Here is a 21,819-nt window from a genome sequence, read left to right on the forward strand (position 1 = left end):
GTGTATATATATATTTTTTGTTCAAAATGTATTAATATATTTGAGAATCTTTGAAATACTGTGAAATTGTTGTATGAGAAAATGTGATATTTAAAATTTTTCATTATTTTGTATGCCGTCAAAATTTGAATTTTGGATGCATCAAGAAAATTCAAAAAGCTGTTATTATAATCTTCTTGGGCATTCAGAAATCAAACTTTTTCTCCTTTTTTCATTCTTTCAAATCGTCTGTTATTTGGCTTTAAAGGTTCATTTTCGTGTGTTTTTTGGAATTTTGTAAATGGTATAACTCTAATAATTTTTTATTTTATGAAAAAAGCCATTAAGATAAGTTGTTCAACTTTTCAAATACTATAAACAAACGTACAGAGAATTCTTAAATTTGCAGAAAAGTGGTCTCAAAAATATTCAAAATCCGCTCATTTTTTGAAGTTTTATCCAAAATGGTTAACTAACAAATTTGACCTTCAATTTAGGACACTAAAATTTTTCAAATTTAGGGGGTCTCAAAACGTGAACATTTGACAAAAACTGGGGGGGGGGGTAGTATGTCAAATTTTACACATACCTAATACATTCTCTGATGAGAATGTATTTTCAATGTTTTTTTTTTATAAATAAAACAAAAACTACGAGTCCTATAAAAAAGTGATTAATAACATATTTGTGGTTATTTTTTGGTTGCGCAATGTTTGTCTTATCATTTTTTTCCTATCTTGAATAGTTTGACCACAAAATGCAATTTTTGACTTTTGATTAGTTTTTTGTGCTGTCAAAATAAGAATTTTCAATTTTTCGAAAAAATTCAAAAAGTTGAGATAATATTGTAGCGCTATGGAAAAGTAACATTTTTCTTTTTAATTACGATGAACAATTGTACAGATAATTTTTAAATCATGAAAAACTGTTTACTCAAAAATTTTGGAAATGAGCTCACTTTAAGTATTTTTATCCAAAACCCGTGTGGAAATAGCCCCATTTGGCCCTATTACAAGTCGGGCACTAATCGGGGACTTGCCGAGTTATTAATTTTCACAAAGAACACAGTCAGGGACTAATCGGGGACTAGTTGGGCTTTTTGTTGTCAAAATTTCAGTCGGGGCTGGTCGGTGGTTGGTCAAGGGCTAGTCGGGCCTTTTTGTTCACTAATTTCCGTGCGGGTAATTTTCAGGCTTTTTTATTTTAAAACACTAAGAATATATTTAACAATAATTTTACACCGTTTTTGGAGAAAAGATTTATTAATGTTAAATTTGTCTCAAATATACTTAATAGATAATTATTAGGTTAATAATTTCGTACGAAAATCAATTTTTTATAAAAACCACGATCAAAATCTTCAAAAAGACGTAATCTTATTTTTTTGTAGTATTTTTTATAAAATTGCGAATTTTTGGGAACATTTATAAATACCTTTATATGGAATTTTAAGAAAATCCATATTGGAAAAAATACATATAGATGTAGGTGAAAGGTTTGCCATATGTAAATAAAGTCTAATCCTTCATGTAGTTGAAATTGGAAAGAGAAAAAGTTTTTGATTAATCAATGAAGATCAGTATCCTAGTAGTAAACTATTGACTACGGTGTAGTTCAGATTTCGCTACCACCTTCATTTAAGTCTTGCGGTTCTGGACTCGTAGCTTTAAAGAAAATCCGCAAGGGCGCGACGTGCCGTCTCTCGCGCAACAAAAATGACGCGTCGAGTGTTTAAGACAGCAGTCCACACGTAACGAAGCATAATTACCTGGAGCAGAGACTATTGTGACGAACATGGCGGTTCCTTCAGAGCGAAGCTCTTCCATTGCTGCCTTCCAGCTGAAGTTTTTTTTTTTAATAAATATTCCACAAATTTTGGGGAATTTTAGTTACATAAATTTGTGTATTTTTAAGCGTAGGATATGTTCCCCATTAAATCTTGGGTAAATTTGAGCACTTTTAAATATTTCGAAAAACTTTATGGAGATTTCCGTAAATAATAAGTATTTGGACAAACTTTTAGGGGATGTTCCACAAATTTTGGGGAGGTTGTTTAATATTCCACAGGGGTGTATTATCATATGACCCCTATTAGTACTCGATCAGGCCCCGACTAGGATAAGTTGGGTCACCTGACTAGCCCCCGACTAATCTACCGTGACGATACTGGTCGGGGGCTATTTAGATGACCCGACTAGCCCCCGACTTTAAGTGGGGTCGAATGTTCGGGAACCAGACTAGTTCCCCATTTGAATTTCTACACGGGCTTTAAGTATTTTTATTCAAAATGGCTGTCTTAACGAACTTAGCATTTAGCTTAGGACAACAAGAGTGTACCAAAGTCCAATCTAATAGATTAATTTTTTCAAAAGTTATTGTGCTCACAGATAGACGTAAAGACAAACAGACATACACATTAAAAAAAAAAAGTTTTTTGGATTCAGGGGCTCAAGGTATATTTTAACCTAACGGGCAGTTCTACCAAAATGGGCAGTTCTAAAAGTCACTCTGAAGATGAGGAAAAAAAAGAAAAAGAGAGAGAGAGAGAAAGAAAGACATAGGATGGGTAATTATAAAAAAACCTTAAGGTAAAAAATCCTTAGAATATACCCTGCAGGGGGTTTTAAAACATGAACATTTGATAAAAACTGGGGGGTGGGGGTCAAATTTTACACAAATCTGATACCTTCTCTGATGCGAATCTAAAAAACTGTTCAACTAATCTGTCTACTTTGTCGTGGTATCATAAAATGTGGCAAAGAGTGGCAAATTGTGGCAAGACGAGATCGAGCTCGAACCTTTTTCCCATGGGTAATCTCGAGAGATTGTCCGAGCCATAACCTCGACCGCAGCGCAGACAGTCAAACTCTTGAGGGATTTTCTCGTTGAAAAAAGTCTCTTGTGGGTTCGTAATGGCGTTTCACAGTCAGTCACCACACCACAATCGGAAACAATGTGACAGCCTAGCGCAAAGTAGCATTTCATGGAGACTAACTTGAGAAAGGTGACATTCTGTCTTTCTGAGTATATTCAGGGAGCTTGTTTACTGCTTTAGAGTTTACTATAGTAATAGTATTATACCAATGTGGCTATCCTCGGTTCCGTTCGTTTCATTCTTATCTTTTTGTATGTCGCACCACGCACCATCGATACGTGCCAAGAAATTGAACAACGACACGGTTTCTTTTACCTCTTTTTCAAATTCTTAAACATCTCCTAATTCTATTCGTTTCTTGGTTCTTGCCTTTTTCCATCTGCGAGATTGACGCTTGTATGACGTATTCACTATTTCAAACGGAAAGTTCCATTCAATCTGATTTTGAATTAACTAAGGCGAAAAATAGGGAACAGATTGAACATTTATTTTTTCATTCAGAAAAGAAAAAACTATTTTTTTTATAAGAAATTGTATCTCGTGTAGAAAGTTGGCCGTCTAGGCTAGACGAACTTTTCCGGCCCTAATCGGGTGCTGACCAGTCTATCATGAAAAAACATTTTTCTAAGTTTTAACTCGAATATTTTTTTGCACGTTTTCAAAACAAGCCAGAATGCGCAAAAGAACCAAAAATAGAAGACATGCATTTTTTTCCTCGTGATCTAGTTAGTCTTTTCGGGCGCTGACTTGCTTGTCAAGACCGAACATTTTTCTAAGTTTCTAACTCAAATATTTGTTTGCACGTTTACAAAAAGATCCAAGGCGTGTAGAAGTACCAGTAATCAAAAATGAACATCAAATAAATTAATTTTATTCCTCAGCATGTGGTCAAGTCTTTTCGGGTCCCAATCGGGTGCTAATTGTCTCGTCTAGAACAAACATTTTTCTAAGTTTTAACTTTAATATTGCTCTGTGCGCTTTTTAAAAAAAGCGAGGATGTGCAAAAGTACCAAAAATGAAAAATGAAAATGAAAGACATTTATTTTTTCCTCATCATCTAGTTCTACTTTTCGGGCGCTGGCTTGTCCGCCATGGCCAAACATTTTTTTAAGTTTCCGACTCAAATATTTTTTTGCACATTTCTAAAAGAAGTCAGCAATTTGAAAGTACTAATAATGGAAAATGAACATTAAAAGAAAATAATTTTATTCCTAATCATCTACTCAGTCTTTTAGGGCCCTAATCGGGTGCTGGAATACTCGAAATAAAAAAAAAATTTATTTCTCATCATCTACATTGTTTTTGAAATATTTTTTAACATTTGGAATCAGAACTGTCTATCCTGGCCCCGAAAAGTTCCCTTATAATTTTCTAGATGGGCGGCTTCCGAAATTATAAACCATGAAATGAACTTTTTTCAAATTTAATTTTCCTAACTAAATACGTAACTTTTCCATTTTTTGTTAAAAAATTTTATTTTTCGGTAGAAATCTAATCTTTTTGGTTGGAAATTCAACTAATAGTGGAAAAATTAATCTAACTTAATTGTACATTTGAAAAATAATTTTTTATTTTGTTGAAAATTAATGTTTTTAACTGAAAATTTTTTGTTGTTAAATGTTCAACTGTTTGGAAGGAGCTTCATATAGTTTGTTAGGAAATAGTATTTTTTAGATGGAAATTAATCTTCTTGCTTGAAATTTTGTGTTAACTGTATTACTATTTTTGTAAATTTTTAATTAATTTTTTTATTTAATAATTTGACTAACTTTTTTTTTAGTTGAAGATAAATAATTTTAGTTCAGTATTCATCTCTTTGGTGAAAAATCTTACTAATTTTTTGTAAATTTCTATTTTTTATTTGCAATTTCATCTATTTTGTTGAAAAATTGTCCTTTTTTCGGTAGAAAATGAATCGTTTAAGTTGAAAATTCATTTCTTCTTTGCAAATTCAACTAATTGCTTAAATATTAAACTGCTTTAGTAATTTTTTTTTCGTTGAAAAAAAAAAATAATTTTAGATCAAGCTTAATCTCTGGTTGATAAATTAACTATTTTTTTCAATTTGTCCTTTTAATAAAAACATCATTTTTCAAATTGAAAACGTAACTATTCCATTTTTGGTTGAAAATTTTTCAGTTTTCTTCGAAAATTCAGCTATTTTGTCTAAAATCCATATACTTAATTGAAAAATCGTTTTTTCCCCGTAGAAAATTGATCTTTTTATTTGGAAATTAAGGTTTTTAACTAAAAAATTGTCTTTTTTAGTTAATTATTCATCTATTTTGAAGAAACTTCATATAATTTGTTGAAAATAGTATTTTTTGGAACAAAAATTTATCTTCTTGCATGAAAATTTATATTTTTGTTTGAAAATTGAACTACTTGTTCAAAGATTTTTTTTGTTGGAGATGCATCTTTTAATTTGAAAATTCAGTTCCTCGGTTAAAATATTAACTTTTTCCGGAGATTTCTCGTTTTCATTAAAAATGGGACGCATTTTGTTGAAAATTCATCTGTTTTGGTACAAAATTAATGTTTCAAGTTAAAGATTTTTTTAAATTTAAACAATTGGAGGAAAATTTTTGATATTTTATTGAACATTTTTTTTCTATAGAAAATGAATCTTCATGGTTAAAAATTTATTTTTTGTTGTTAAAAATAAATTTTTTTGTGTGGATTCAAACTTTTTTAAAAATTTTACTAATTGATGAAACATTAATCTACTTTGCAGAACATTTTTAAATATCGTTGAAAATTCGTTTTGTTAAAAATTAATTTTTCTAAATTGAAAATAGTATTTTTTAGTTTAAAAATCACCTATTTGATTGGAAATTCATGTATATTTGTAAATATTCGTCTTTTTTGGAAAAAATTAATCTTTTGCTTGAAAATTTATATTTTTGGTTGAAAATTAATTGTTGACTGTAAATTTAACTATTCAGTATTTCGTTAAAAATGTATCTTTATTAGACGAAAATGCATGTTTTTACTTAAAAAAGTATCCTGTTTAGCAGAAAAATAGTTCTCGTGGTTGAAAATTCATCTTTTTATTTTCAAATTTAACAATTTTCTTCAAAACTCATTTTTTTGTTAAAATTTATTTTTTAAATAAAAAAAGAATCTACTCCATTTAAATATACCATCATATTAGTTAAAAATTAATTTTTTAACTAAGAATTTACCTATTAAATTTTTACTTAAAAATTCTTAATTTTAGTTGAAAATTGACATTTCTGGTTTGAATTAAACTATTACAGTTAAAGATTTATAATTTAATTTTGAAAATTTGTTGGTTTTTTGTGGTTGAAAATTTTTCTAAATCAATTTTTTTAACTGAAGACTTAACCATCCTATTTTTGGTTGAAAAGTTATCTCCTTGAGTTGAAAATTCAATTAATAATCGAAAAAAGTATTTATTTATTATTCAAATTCATGAACTTTAGAAACGAATTCAAGAAATTATTAACTATTTTTTTAGTATTATGTATTTACTTAACTATTAGGTTGTGATAATAATATGTTACAAACTATCATGTAATAAATTTTTAAAGATTTATTAGTTCAAAATAATAATAAAACCCCTTTTAGTTCTTTAATATAAAATTATATTCACAGCGACAAAAATATTTACTTCATCTAGAAATTGAATAGTACCTTTTTTCATTTCGATATTTACGAGGACTGCAAAAAAAATTATTCACAATAAAATTTTAAGGAAATTGTGTAATTGTCCGGGATTTTTTTCAGGAATTCAGTAGATATTCTGCAATCCTGAAAACACTAACATAAAACATGTTTAATATTTTCAAAAATGTATTAGATAATTTAAAAGTTTTATTCTGTCCTTGCGAGAGTATGAAAAACACAAATGTTTTTCAATTTCATAACGGTTGTTTGTTTTTCTCATTGAAAGGGATTATTTTTATAGATTTGTTTGTCAAATATTAAAATTTAAAACATAAATAATCTTCAAGTAATCAAAATCCAATCACGTTTTCTATAACAATGATTGCAAAATTTTCGAGACATATCGTTACACCACTTTTTTTAAATAGGATAAAAACATATTTTCTAGAATTTCATTCCATATAATTTTAATGGGAAACCGGTATCAGATCTTATTTCCTTATTTGTGTTCCACGTATTTGAAATATTTCTTGTTTTTCAAACTTGTGCGAATATTCACGTCTTCTGTGCATTTTCAAGAGATACTTGACTAATAGTACTATTGCTGTTTTCTAGTTAAACTCTAAGAATAAGTGCACTTTATTTATGACAGGTGGTGCAATTTGAGTGGCACCTTATTGGCTAATTTTACAGTGACTGGGTTCAAGACATTTTCATGGGGTTCATTCTCTTGAAAATGGAGTTGAAATGTCAATTTCTTTCAATATGTTAGTTTCTTCTACAAATAACAGAAAATGCGTAAAGCATCTGCGATGTAAATATCCCGAGTACAACTACATGAAATTGTAAAATCAAATTTGACAAAGTAATTTGAGGAAAAAATATTTATAATAAAATACGTGAAGAAAAAACTTTCTTTACGAAGTAACTTATAGAAATTATTAATATAATCATTTTTCCTACGAAATTCAGTCCTCTTAAGTTTTATAATGTTTGTTTTATAATGGTTTGATAACAGTTGTTTAAAAAAATGTATATAGTAGATTATAAAACGAGTCTTAAATTTTTTTTCAAATTAGTTGCCTCCCTTTTATTTCTTTAATTCATGTAGTTGTACTTACAGATTTTTTCAGCCTGGGTGTTCTTGGCAGAATTTTCTGTTTTTGGTAGGATTTTCTGCTTTTGAATGGATTTCCTGTTTTTCGTACTTAAAAAAAGATAGGCACGCTAAATTAATATCGTTTTAAATAAATTTCTAATTCACTAAATTTTTAAAAATTAGATTCAATTTTTCGAATAATATTTGTTACAAATTAATGAAATAAATTAAATTCACTTATTCTTTAATTTAGTTTAATGCTACTATATTATTAAATTACTGTATTTTATTTTCTCTGTCTCTTTTTACTTATTATAATAAAACAATGATTTTTTTTCGGAATTTATTTTAAAAAATGAGACTTTACAATTTTAGAAGCTAAATATGGCATACTAATTTAATTGCTATATATAGCCTTATAATTTTATTTTTACTTTTTATATTTTTTGATATTTATAAATTGAATAGCCATCCATACTAAGCATCTCCTCTCGTCTTTAGCTTGTTTTTTAATAGAAGCGCCTCGCATTTTCCTCGTCTTTTAGCCACTAGGCAGGAAATCTGCAGAAAACCGTTCTCAAGCTAGCGCGTGCGCAGAAATACTTTTTTTCAATTTATTCATTGCATTATAGGACTTATTAATAAAATAGTTCATTTTTTAACCAAATAGTTAAATTTCCCTCAAAATAGTTGAGGTTTTAACGAAACTGTTTTGGATTTTCATTCTAAAAAGAGAAATTTGGAACCGAATAGTGGAATTTTTAAACAGAAAAAGTTAAATTTTAATCTAAAACAATTTTACGTTCATCAAAATATTTTTTTCGAAGACGGTTGAATTTTTAATTAAAAAAAAGAATTTCCAAAAAAACAGATTAAATTTCTAAAAGTATAAAAATTTTCAACAAAATACATAAATTTTCAACAAAAAAAGATCCATTTTCCACCAAAAAGAAGTAGGCGAACTTTCACTTAGCTACAGATGAATTTTCAACTAAAACTATGAATTATTAAATCGAATACCTTAATTTTCAATTTAAAAAATTAATTTTCACCCGAAAAAAGATTACTTCTTCAAAAACTACTTGAAGTTTTAACAAAATAATTACATTTTTCAGCAAAAAAAGAGAAATTTTCAAACAAATACTAGAATTTTCTACCTAATAATTTTTTTTACATAGTTAAATTTAATAACAAAAAGACGAATTTTTACGAAGAATATTGTTTTTCTAGAAAAAAAGAATTTGTAATATATTACATAAATTTTCAACTAAAAATATAGATTTTCAAACAAAAAAGTTAACTTTCAATGAAGCAGATATATTGTCAACTAAAATGATAATTTATTAATTACCAATTATTTAATTAATTATTATCCATTACTAATTCATTAATTTATTTATTAATTACAGAAATTAATGTTCCACCAAAAAATTACTTTATAACAAAATAAATGAATTTTTGGCAGAATTATTAAATTTATTCATAAAATAGTGCAAATTTCAAACAAATACTAGAATTTTCTACCTAAAGAAAACGAAGTTTAAACAAAATAGTTGAATTTTCCACAAAGAGACCTTTTTTTATAGAAAATTAATTTTCAACCAAACAGTTTTTGAAAAGAATACATGAATTTTCAACTAAAAAACATACATTTTCAATAGAAATACATTTTCAATATAAAAAGTTGTTAAACTTTCAACTACCCAGATGTATTTGGAAGTATAATAATTTATTTTTAACTCGAATATTTAGGTTTTCAATTTGAAAAATTAATTTTTAATCACAAAAACAACAAAGAAACGAATTTTTAACTTAAGGGATGAATTTTTAACTAACATGATGAATCTTTAACCAAAAAATGATTTTTTGACTAAGTGGTTTAGCCTTCAGCCAAACAATTAAATAATTAACAAAAAACAAGATTGATTCCTAACAAATAATGTAATAGTAGATATCTCAACTAAAAAAGATTATAATTTTTAATGAAATACACTTGAATTTAACCAAAAAAGATGAATTTTTAAACAAAATAGTTGAATCCTTAACCAAAGAACTCTAATTTTCCACCGAACAGTTGGATATTTAACTAAAAAAGATTTAATTTCTACCAAAAAAAAAAAAAGAAATTTATAACAGAAAGGTCCAAAATCTTTTTAACAAAATAGTTGAATTTTTGATCAAAAAAGATTTCATTCGAAATTTTAATACCAAAATATTAATTTCGAATCAAAAAATTATTTGTTTACAAAAACAGTTTTTCCTACCAAAGAATACAATTTTTGACTACAAATATAATTTTCATGTGCAATAAACTGAAAAAACAGAAAAAGAAATAATACAAGAAAAATAAGGTACCAACAAAAATATTTTGGCAGGGCATCTGCAAATTAATTTTTGAAATTTTCTCACTTTTCTCTAACCGAGTTTTTATTATCCTGACCATAAATTTTCAAAGTCCAGAATTTTAATATTCTAACATTTGCAACATACAATATTTTATAAACGGAATAAAACAATTTCAAATAATAATTGCAAAATTTCAAATTGATTACTCTAGTCAATTACATAAAGAGCATCTTATAGACATTTTGTGCCTTTTGTAAGATTTTTGTTCAAAATCCCTGACTGCAGGTTTTTCCTCACCTATGGCCACTTTGCTATTATACTGAGAAAAAAAATTTTAAAGTAAAGAAAATGCACTTGATTTAAAGGAATAATCGTATTGAATACGTCCTTTAAAAAGTTTGTTTAAAACAAATGAATTTTTTTATTTAAACCAAAATTATCAAATTATTGTTTAAAATTAATATTTATTCCAGTTAGTGAAATATTATCTAAGAAAAGGAACTTTGTGATTTGTAAAAAGAAATAAGAGATTTGTGTTTTAAAATTAAGTAAAATAATCGAACGTGATTTTAAATCAAGAAAATATTTCTTTTAAACAAATTAAAGTCTATCAAGTTTTACCAAATATTTTTTGGAAATAAAGAAATGGGTTCTTATTACGAGTAAATATTTCTGTGACCTTAAAATGCTTTGCATTGTTCGGAATAAGGATGTAAGAAAGTTGAAAAAATAATGACTCAAAGAACCAAGTTCTTAATTTAAAAAAAGGAGAGAGTTTTATTTAAATAAAGTGATACTTATTTTAAAAAACGCAGCTTGAAATTAAACAAATATTCTCAAAATATTTTCAGTCAGTACTGATGTTGACAATAGAGAAAACATAAAAACTATTGAAAGAAATATTGATTTACAATGATCCATTTCTTTTTCATTAATTAAATAAAAGTTTCTTTAATCAAATTTCATGAAAATTTTATTGAAAAAAATGTTTTTTAATTGAAATACATGTAAATTTAAAACAAAAATTTTCCAAAAAGTTAAATAAATAAAGTACTTCCTTCAACGTAATGAAAATAAATTTATTTCAAAAAAGTATTTCCTTTACTCAAAGAAATATTTGTTCGATTTAATTAATTGCACATTGTTTATTATTCACTGGTTATTAACAATATTATTTAACAATCTTTACTCAACTGAAGTAAATAAATCATCACTTTAAAGAAAAGAAAATCATTTCCTCGGATCCAGTATTTTTTAAATTACTTATGAGACCATATAAGGATTCTTGATTGGTTTTTTGCATTCAAGAGCGATTCGCTAGCGCGAATATTATTTATATTATTCTCAGAAAAATTCAGTAAAAAATTTCATATATTTGTATATATACATGTTCTAGTTTCTTGTAGATTAAATTATTTCCAGGCTGAAATTCCTGCGTTATTAAAAAAATATGCATCGATTGCTTCCTGAATAGCTAGTGATTACGATTCAAGAAGAAACCTTTTAAAATTTATAATACGACGATAAAATTGAAAATTGTAAATCGCTCGCTTACAAAGTTACTGGTGTACCATTTGCTATTAAAAGATTCAATCATGCGGTTGTTAGCCTAGCATTAACCATCATAAATTATGATAGTTTGTCTACATTAAATATCCTACATTGTAACTCCATCATCACGTTTTTTTTTCTTGCGATTTTTTTACGTCTCTTATTGTGGCAATTTGTCGATTTGAAATTTTGTGAAATTATCGTCAACTGCATTTAAAATCGTTTTGTATCAATTTGAAGAAAGATTTTCAAATAATTGAGCTATGGGAATCTAAAACCGCCTAATTGAAGCATTGAACCTAATTTTGGACGAGAAAAAAATATCTTTTTAGGGGGATAATTATTATAAAGAGTTATAAAAAATTAAAAAATTTAATTAAGTACAATTTAAGAAAATACTACAAAAGTCAGACAGTTTCTATAAGAGGCACTTTAAATAACCCTCAAGGATTATAAATTTTAAATTGTTTTATTCCTATAATAATGCATTTAATTTTAAAAATAATACAAGATTAGGATTCTGGTTTTTTAATAATAATAGCCAAGAAAAAATTGGATCAGTTTGAAAATAAATTTTAGTAAACTACCTCATACAATTTTTATGTTAATAATTTTCCTTTTATTTATTTTTTTTTTTGCTGTTACTTCCTCCTGACGATTATATTTTTAGTTACAAATTTTATTATTTGGGTAAATTCAGTTGAAAATTATTATTAAATTTGAAGTATCATATATGAAATATTATTATTATATTATTATATATTGTTATAATATTCATTATTATTAAAATTAGGCTCAAAATTATAGAATTGAAAAATGAATAATTGAAAAAATTGAAAAATTAAAATCTTCTTTGGTTAAAACACCAATTTATGTATTATAGTTTTCGTTGAGAATTCATCTTTTTTGTTTGAAAGTTAAACCACGGGGTTGAAGGTTAAACCACTATGTTAATTTTTTTAAAGTTTATCATATCAGTCGAAAATTCATCTCTGGTAGAAAATTCGTTTTATTTTTTCTCAAAATTAATTTCTTTACCTGAAAATTTAACTATTGTGGTTAAAGATTCACCAGTTCAGTTAAAAAATGGACTGTTTGGTTGAAAGTTTATTTCTTTTGTTTAATATTAATTTTTTAAAATTATAAATTCAACTTTACTTGGTTAAAAATCTATTTTGGTAGAAAATAGGTATTTGATGTTTTTAGTTTTAGTTGGATTTTAGTTGATTTTTTAAGTTATGTTATAATGTTGAAAAATCAACTTAAACCTTTTTAAGATCCAACTATTTTACTGCAAATCAATCTTTTTTGTTAAATTTAATCGTTTTTAATTTAAAATTCAAATCTTCTTTGGTTAAAATATTAATTAGGTGTTACATTTTTCGTTTAAAATTAATAATTTGTTGTTTGATAATTAAAAAACTTATTATAAGGTTAAATTTTGTGACAAATTTATTTATTCTTTGAATAAAATTTATTTTCTAATTGAAATTTCAAGTTTTGCTTCTTAGGTTGAAAATTGGTATTTTTAAATTAAAAATTCGGATTTTCTGTAGAAAAAGTTTCGGTTGGACACTTTCATTTTTTTTATTTTTAAATGTGCGGCTATTAAGTTTAAAATTAACTTTGTTGATTGTGACTGTTGTAGAGAAGATTTGTCTCTTATTGGCTTAAAAATCCAAAAGTTTGGATGAACTTTTTCTCTTTCTTTACTGAAATATATTTTTTTTTGAAATTCGTCTTTTTAGGTAAGTAAATTAGACTATTTTGTTAAAAATTCAACTATTTGTATGAAAATTTGTTTTTTATGGTAGTGAATTAATTTTATTTTTTCATTCCTCCTTTTGTTTTGAAAATGCATATTTTTTATTAAAATTCTGTCTTCTGAAAATTCACTTATTTGATTAAAATTAAACTGTTTTTGGTTGGAAAAACAAAAGCAATTTAAAAAATTTTTGCTACTTGCTGATAGTAGAATTAGTCAAAAGACGAATTTTCTCGAAAAAAATTTTAAAAAATTTAAGAAATTTAAATAAGATTAAAATCAAATTGAAAATCCTATTTAACGTCCAATAATTAAGTTAATGTGCAGAATTCTTGAAAATAAAACCAAGAATGTAACGACCAAATTTAGGCAACCACATTATATTATATTATATTATGTTTGCTAGTTGTTCAAATTTTTTTGTTAAATTCTTAGTTTTATTTTCAGGAATTCTGCACATTATAAATAATTGATTGTTAAAAAATGACTTTTCAGCAAAAAATTAATTTTCCACGAAACTGATTCATTTTTACCCAACAAAAATGAAATCTAAAAAATCTTCTTGAATTTTTCAATTTAAAAAGATTCATTTTCGACAAAATAGATAAAATTGCAACCAAAGAAATAAATTTCTAACTAAAAATATAAATATTAAAAAAAATGATTTCTTAACAAAGTGATTCAACCAAATCTTTTAAACAAAATCGTTAAGAATTCAAGCAAAGAAGAATAATTTTTAAACATCAAGCTACATTTTCATAACGAATAAACGAAATTTCTACTAAAAGATATGATTTTTTAAATCAAAACGATGAATTAAAAAAAATTTGAATCTTCTGTTGAAAAATATTTCCGTAACTTTTCGCGATCAAAATATGAATTTTCAAATAAGAAATAAGTTCTTACGAAAAAAATTTAATTTTCTATATAAAAAACGAATCTTTTCAACCAAAAATTATGACTTTTCAACACAGTTGCTTAATTCTCTACCAAATAGTTACATTTTTATTCATAAAGGATGAAATTTATCTCAAGAGATGATGATTTTTGATAAAAAAATTTTTTTAGTAGTTCAATTTTCTTACGAAAAGATTCCGGTTAACTGTTCAAGATCAGAATATGAGTTTTTCAACCAAAAATAAGTTTCTACGAAAATAGTTTAATTTTCAAGACAAAAAGACGAATTTTTTCAACCAAAAAGAATTTATTTTTAACAAAATTGCTAAATTCTCTACCAAAGAGTTTTAGTTTTATCGAATAAAGATGAACGAAAGAAATTTTTTCCAGGAGGAAATTTCATTTAGAAAAGATTCTAGTTCATTTTTTAACACCAAAATATAAATTTTAAACAAAAAGTAAGTTTTCACGAAAAAATTCATTAAAAAAAAAAAACCCTAGAATTTTTAATCGAAAAGTATAAATTTTTAACAAAATAGTGTAATTTCCAATCAAGCAGTTGCATTTTCATCCAAAAAATATAAAAGTTCCTGCTAGAGCAGGTGAAGTTTAAAATGAAAACGACAAGCTTTCAAAATAGTTGAATTTTCAACTGAACAGTAGCAATTTTTTAACAAGATTGTTAAATTTGCAATCAACAATTAAATTTTGGTACAAGAAAAATAAAGATTCTACTAACACATGTGAATTTTTAAATCAAAATGATAAATTAAAAAAAAGCGTTTCAATCCCTAAAATATTCCAACTGACTTTTCAAGATCAAAATATGAATTTTATAACAAAAAATAAGTTACTGCGAAAAAAAATTATCAATCCAAAAAGGCGAATTTTTTTACCAAAAAGGATAAATTTTTAACAAAATAGTTGAATTCTCTAGCTAACAGTTGCATTTTTATCTAAACAAAAAGTTCAATTTGTACTAAACCATATGAATTGTTTATAAAAAATGAAAAACTTTCTTTTGAAAAGTGTGAACTTTCAATAGAAAAGATTTGAGTTCATTTTCAACCAAAAAGTATGACTTTCTCTTAAAATAGTTTAATTTTCAATAAAACAGTTGCATTTTAATACAAGAAACATAAAAATGTCTCCTGAAGCAGGTGAATTTTAAAATCAAAAAGAAAATTTTCGAAAAAAAAACCTTTTCATTCTAAAATGATTTCAGCAACAAATTATGAATTTTAAAAAAAAAGGTTAATGGTCTGCAAAAATAATTAATAGTTCAATTTTCAACTAAAAAATATGTCTTTTTAAGAAAATGGTTAAGTTACATACGAAAAATAACATTTATAACTGAAAAGATAATCTGCAGGAGAAAGTTTTGGGAATCTGCAAAAGTCACGTGCATGAGTGAAGGACGAGCTCAATAACCATTAAAAAATGTTTCCATTTCAATTAAAAAAAAAATTTGCTTTTTCTTCCCCCTGAAAAATAGAAAAAATTCGTTTTACCTTTGGACAAAAATAAAATAAAAAAGAGTTTTATCCTCAGAAGGAAGAGATTTCATTCTTTCTCTTTTTATTCGTTTCGTCTTTTTTACATTCTTATCAAGAGAAGGTATTAGATTTGTGTAAAATTTGACCCCCCCCCCCAGTTTTTGCCAAATGTCCACGTTTTGAGACGAGTCGAATTCGTTAGACAGACATTTTGGACGAAAATTTAAAAAGTGAGCATATTTTGAATATTTTTGGGACCAATTTTTAAAAAAAATTTTCTCTACAGATATTCATAGCATTCGAAAAGACAAACAATTTATCCCAATAACTTTTTTTGATAAAAGAAAAATTGACCAGTGTTATAGTGCTTACAAATTTCCAAAAAACACATTAAAATTAACATTTTAAGCCAAATAACGCGCGATATGAAAAAAGTCAAGAAAAGAAAAATGTTTCTTTTTTAATGCCTTAAAAGATTATTCTGAAAAAAAAGAGTTTTTAGTTCAGAATAGCGTACATCCCATAAATCTTCACGAATTTCGACAAAAATGAGGAAAAAAGCTAATTAGATTTCTACGAGAGTTGTTCAGCCTGATTTTTGAATTAGGTTTTCAATTTTGTTACAAATAAACAAATATGACGAAAGAATGTCATTTTTTCTATTTGACGTTACCGGTGATCGTCAATAACAGGAAAATGGTTGAAATCGCTTACGTTGCATAAAATAGCATTAGTTAAAGATATTCCAACATTAGACAATATACACAAAAAATTTGTTATCAACAAATTATTTGTTGAAAAAATTTTTTCGACGATTTTCCATAAATACACTTTTTTGTTCCAAGTTATGTTGCAAGAAATTGAAATCGAAACAATGTTATATAAAAAAATTTCTCTTCTGATTATAATTGTTTATATTATAAACACATTTAATGTACAAAGGCCGATATATCTTTAGGTATAATGACGTAAAAATATATCAACCATATATTTATATATAAATACTTTAATCTTTATTATGTATCAGATATATACATGACTTAATTATTAAAAATCTTAAATTGAAAACAGTTAGTTATAATCAATACTTATCAATATGTACAATAGGGTGTATAAAAAAAGTTGTAAACGAAGATTTTTTGAGGTTATAGGCGCACTGATAAAACAATACATACTTTCCTTTCACAGAAAAAAATGAAGTTTCCATTAGAACCCATTTTTGTTTTCAAAGGAGCTGCAACAAAAATAAACCCCACTTGCTGAAAAGGAACCCAAAACGATAAATGAGCTCTAAATGATACCACACTTGGGGTTCGAAAGGATCTCAAATGTAATCGAGGCTATTCCTAAAGAACCTATTTTCCGCTTTGCCGACTTGGATATTATTTTTAATTAATAACACAATATTTACCTTAAAGAAGACATGTCATCGAACTCTGATGGACATAGCTTAATGAATATAATTAGCATATAATATTTATTACTGCAATTGAAATAGATATCATGAATTGATAAAAATTATTTGCAGGTTATGTAGCCAATTTGTAAATATAAAGGCTTATTCATATCGGTTCTCCCAATCGTGGGAACTTTTTGAACTGCGCTTGCGTCGCGCCGCTTACATGATTGGTTACTGTTGGCGGGCTGAATTTGAATAGTGTCGATATTCAAATGTGATATTTATAATAAATAATGATTAGGAAATGCATTGACAGTAATTTATTAATCATAAAATAAGATTTTGAAGTGATATATAAAAATTTAATTCGATTTTAATTAAAAAGACCTTGTGAATTCCGAGTTCAGAGAAAGAAAGCATTTTTTAGCTCAATGATTAATCTTATCTCTGTCGAGTTTCTAATTTTTATTTTTTTTTATTCGCAACTATTTCACCTAAAATAAAATCAATTAAGTTACTAAAAATAAATTGAAATTTTTTTCTGAAGTTAAAATTAAAAACGTTTTTTGCAATAAAATCACAATATTTTTTCATCTGTTACTCAAAAATTCTATTTTAGGATTAATAAATTACTTTTGAAGCATCTTCCAATCATTATTTATTATAAATATAACATTGGAATATTTATATAATTTTAAATGTGCGCGCTAAAAGCAACAAAACATGTTGCTGGCGCGACGCATGCGCAGTTCTAAAAGTTCCCAAAATTGGGACCACTGATTCATATGCCAAAAAATATTCGTCTTAAGTCATTGGTGAATAAACTTATTATGTATGCTCACATTTATAAATAAGTCATTATCAATGATAGTGAATTATTAAAAAGGGAATATTGCATTAACCTTTTTGAACTTATTTATTTTTTTCAAGAAAATACCCTAAGTGTATTTTCAACTTTATAAAGTAAGTATAACGAACTATATGCATTTTGATACTGCATATGCAGTATCATTTTCATCACTTTTAAGAGTAGGTTAAAAATGGGTTAGCTGAGTAATGCATTTTCACTTATAATCAATGAATTCGCATTACATTTCCAATTATTAATTGACCAATGATCTGAAATCATGGTAATTTAAAAGTGGTATAGACTTGAATCAATTTTGTATTAAAAATTATAAAATAAGTGAAGCTTAACAAGTAAAAAATAAAGTAAATAAATATTAATATCGTTAGTGTTTGCTTTACCGACATATTCTGTAAATCGCTAACTTACCAATCCGACTTTGCAGGCGGTTGGTTTGTGAATGGGCCTTGATACTGTTGATGCTGCTCTTTTCAGGTGCGCTCTAAGCTGCAACATGAGTGAACCCCCAGTTTTTCTGTGTTGAAGACCTTAATAAAATTCTGGAGGTTACAGCTAATCAAAAAATCTCTGATTTCCAAATTTGGTTCCATCATTGTCGTTGCATTGCTGTATATATTATTCATTTTTTAACTCTCACAAGCCACACGACATGAGGCACGAGCTTCTTGTATTTACGGAAAAGTCGGGGGTCAGTGTTGTGCCAACTAATGCAAGGCGGTACATTCTTTAAATGCATTTCAATTTATAGGCCTAAAACTGATGTTACAAATATTTTAGTTTAGAATTTTTACCTGTACGAGCAAACTAATTATAGGAAATATGCTGCTTGATCACCCAGTGGGCACAAATTTTGTATTCGTCTTTACGACATCGTTACGACATCTTTACGATAACTTTACGACATCCTATGTCCATGTCGCTTCGGTGTCTTTAGGATATCGTAAATAAGTCGTATGATCTGACGATGTCTTTACGATATCGCAAAGACATCAAAACGACATGGACATAAGATGCCGTAAAGATGTCGTAAAGACGTCGACAAATTTTGTGCCCACTGGGCATGACTGCTAGAGTGTTTAGCAAATAATGATAAAATTATCTCCCACATTTTCTGTCTGCAGGAGACAGACAGCTTATATATCTTAGCTATCTAGTTTGCAGTTCTAGCCAAACTTTATTGCACATCCAGCTATATCTCCCCAGCAATATATTTATAGCTATAACAGCTACACCATTTTTTTCAGTGCGTGCACTACTGTTAGTTTTTAATTAAAAGCCGTGGCACGTGTCGGCAGAATCCAATAACATTTCTTCATAATCTAATGTTTTCTCACTTCCGTGATTTTCATGATGCTATATTCTCTGAAATTAAAATCCAGAACCTTTTCACCTTTCCACAGGTCCACAGCAGGACGCACTCAGGTGAGAAGCCGTTCCGTTGTGCCGACTGCGGAAAGCAGTTCTCTCAGCTGCGGAACTACAAGTACCATCGAAGCGTGCACGAAGGTACCAGAGAGTTTGCTGCTACTTGTCCGGAATGCGGCAAATACTTCAACGACCGAGGATACCTCAGCTCCCACATGAAGATCCATCGGAATCGGAAGGAATATGCTTGTGGAGAATGCGGTAAGAGCTTCAATCAGCGAGTAGCCTACAACATGCATGTGCGAATCCATACGGGAGTCAAACCCCATCAATGTGACCAATGCGGCAAGGCGTTTTCGCGAAAGATGTTGTTGAAGCAGCACCTCAGGACCCACTCTGGAGAACGGCCATACGAGTGTCAAGTTTGTCACAAAGCCTTTGCTGATCGGTCAAACATGACACTCCATACGAGACTTCATTCTGGTCTGAAACCTTATGAGTGTACACTTTGCACAAAGGCTTTCACGAAAAAGCATCATCTGAAGACTCATCTGAACTATCATACTGGTACCAAACCCTACTCTTGTCCCAATTGTGGCCTCAGGTTCTCGCAGAGCAGCAATATGAGAACACATTATAAAAAATGTGCGATTAACAATCCTAATGGGATCAGGAACAGCCAGAATGAGTTGGTTTCTTCGGGTAATGTTGATTCGGAGAATCATAAGATGGTGCAAAAATCTCCTGGGGCACTCACGCCGCCTAATTCTGATCAAGAATCGAGTGTATTGACACCTTTGTCGAGAAGTGTGTGTGAAACGAGGAAAACGTAATTACATAGATGGAAAAAAACGGATGTTCAATAGGATATATTCAAAGTATAAGATAGAAGAGTCAAACATACAGATATTAGCAGGTAAGATCTAGAGATCCTCTACACAGAAAAAACAGAAGATAAACTTTACATCGATTTCAGACGAAATTTTACACAAATATCGGTTAAACTTTCTTTTGTTTTTCGATGACAAACACATGTTTTTTGAAAGACGCGAAGTTTGCTAAACAAAACTTTATCGCTCTAAAAAATTTCCTGTAACAAATTTTATTCTTAGTTTTTTCTATGTAGGTAGAGTTGAGACACAAACCAGAAGTCCTCATAAAGAGCGCAAAAGTTTGATTTGTGGAATGCATCCATTGAAAAATATACGACTGATATACAATTATAGAGGAAATAGGAAAGTTAACTCGGTTTTAGATGACAATACATCGATAAATCGTGTTTAGTGGTGTTCAGAAATAAGAAAAAATATCCAGAGTAAAACTTATTTTACCAAAAGATACGAATTTTTAATAAAATACCGGAATTTTCAACTAAAATAGGTAACTTTTAAACAAAAAATCTAATAGTTAAATTTTTGGTTAAACGAATTAATATCTTCAACCAAAAAAAAATTAGTAAACACATTAGATTTCGAAAAGTTTCAAGCAAAAAACGGAACTTTAAATTAAAATGGTGAATCTTCAATAAAAATTACTTTTAATAGGTGAGTTTTCAACTAAGAACAATATTTTTTTTACCAAAAAATACGATTTTCCAACAAAATACATGAATTTTTAACGAAAAAAGCTAAATTTTCAAGCAAAAAATGAATATTTTATTTTCACTTAAGAAAATTAATTTTCAATGAAAAAAAAGAATTTTCTACTAACATGATCAATCTTCAACCAAAAATATTAATTTTATATCAAGACAGTGGAATTTTCAACTAAACATAAAGTAAATTTTATATTTTAAACCAAAGGAAAAAGATGCATTGGAACTAAAATTTTGAATTTTGTCTACAAAAAATGAGTTTGTAATAAATTGGTTGAAATTCTAACCAAAAAGATAACCTTTTTACAAACAAAAAAAAAACATATCTCGAACAAAATGTATGAGTTTTTAACAAAAAAGATCAATTTTCTACCCCAAAAAAATATTTTTAATGAAAATAATAAATCTCTACCCCAAAATCAGGACTTTTAAACAAATGTTTGAATTTCTAACCATAAAGACGAATTTCCAACGAAGAAGATTTTTTTTTATCTAAAAGACATTTACCCAATAAAATGAATTTTCAAAAACGAACATTCATTTTCTACAAAAAAAATTAACTTTTAAAAAAATACATTCATTTTCAATTAAATTGTTAACTTTGTATTTAAAAAAGATAACTTTTAAACCAAAAACCGAATAGACTAAAAAGATTAATTTTCTAACAAAAAAAGACGAATTTTTAAGCAAAAGGATCAAGTTTCAACCATGAACATTAATTTTCTCTAAACTATTTGAATTTTCAACTAAATAGTTAAATTTTTAACTAAAAAAAGATTAATTTTCAACAAAAAATAGAACATGTTAATTTTTAGTTATGGAAATTATTTTCACATATCAAACAAAGAATTTATAACAAAATAGTTCAGTTTTTACAAACAAACGGAAGATAATTTTTATCAAAAAAATTAATTTGCCAGGAAACAGTTGAATTTTCAACTAAAGAAATAAAATT

The 21,819-nt window shown here is 27.2% G+C and overlaps 1 protein-coding gene across 1 annotated transcript in view; it reads left to right on the forward strand.

Annotated features, from left to right (window-relative positions):
* Positions 1-20,257, forward strand: part of LOC117179966 — a 153,810-nt gene extending 133,553 nt beyond the window's left edge. Inside the window, exon 4 of the mRNA XM_033372225.1 lies at positions 19,306-20,257. Coding sequence (XP_033228116.1) covers positions 19,306-20,103 — 798 coding nt within the window. The 3' untranslated portion in view covers positions 20,104-20,257. The remainder of the gene's footprint in view (positions 1-19,305) is intronic.
* The last annotated feature ends 1,562 nt before the right edge of the window (positions 20,258-21,819 follow it).

This window comes from Belonocnema kinseyi, chromosome 9 (genome assembly GCF_010883055.1).
Source record: "Belonocnema kinseyi isolate 2016_QV_RU_SX_M_011 chromosome 9, B_treatae_v1, whole genome shotgun sequence".
NCBI classification, from domain to species: domain Eukaryota; kingdom Metazoa; phylum Arthropoda; class Insecta; order Hymenoptera; family Cynipidae; genus Belonocnema; species Belonocnema kinseyi.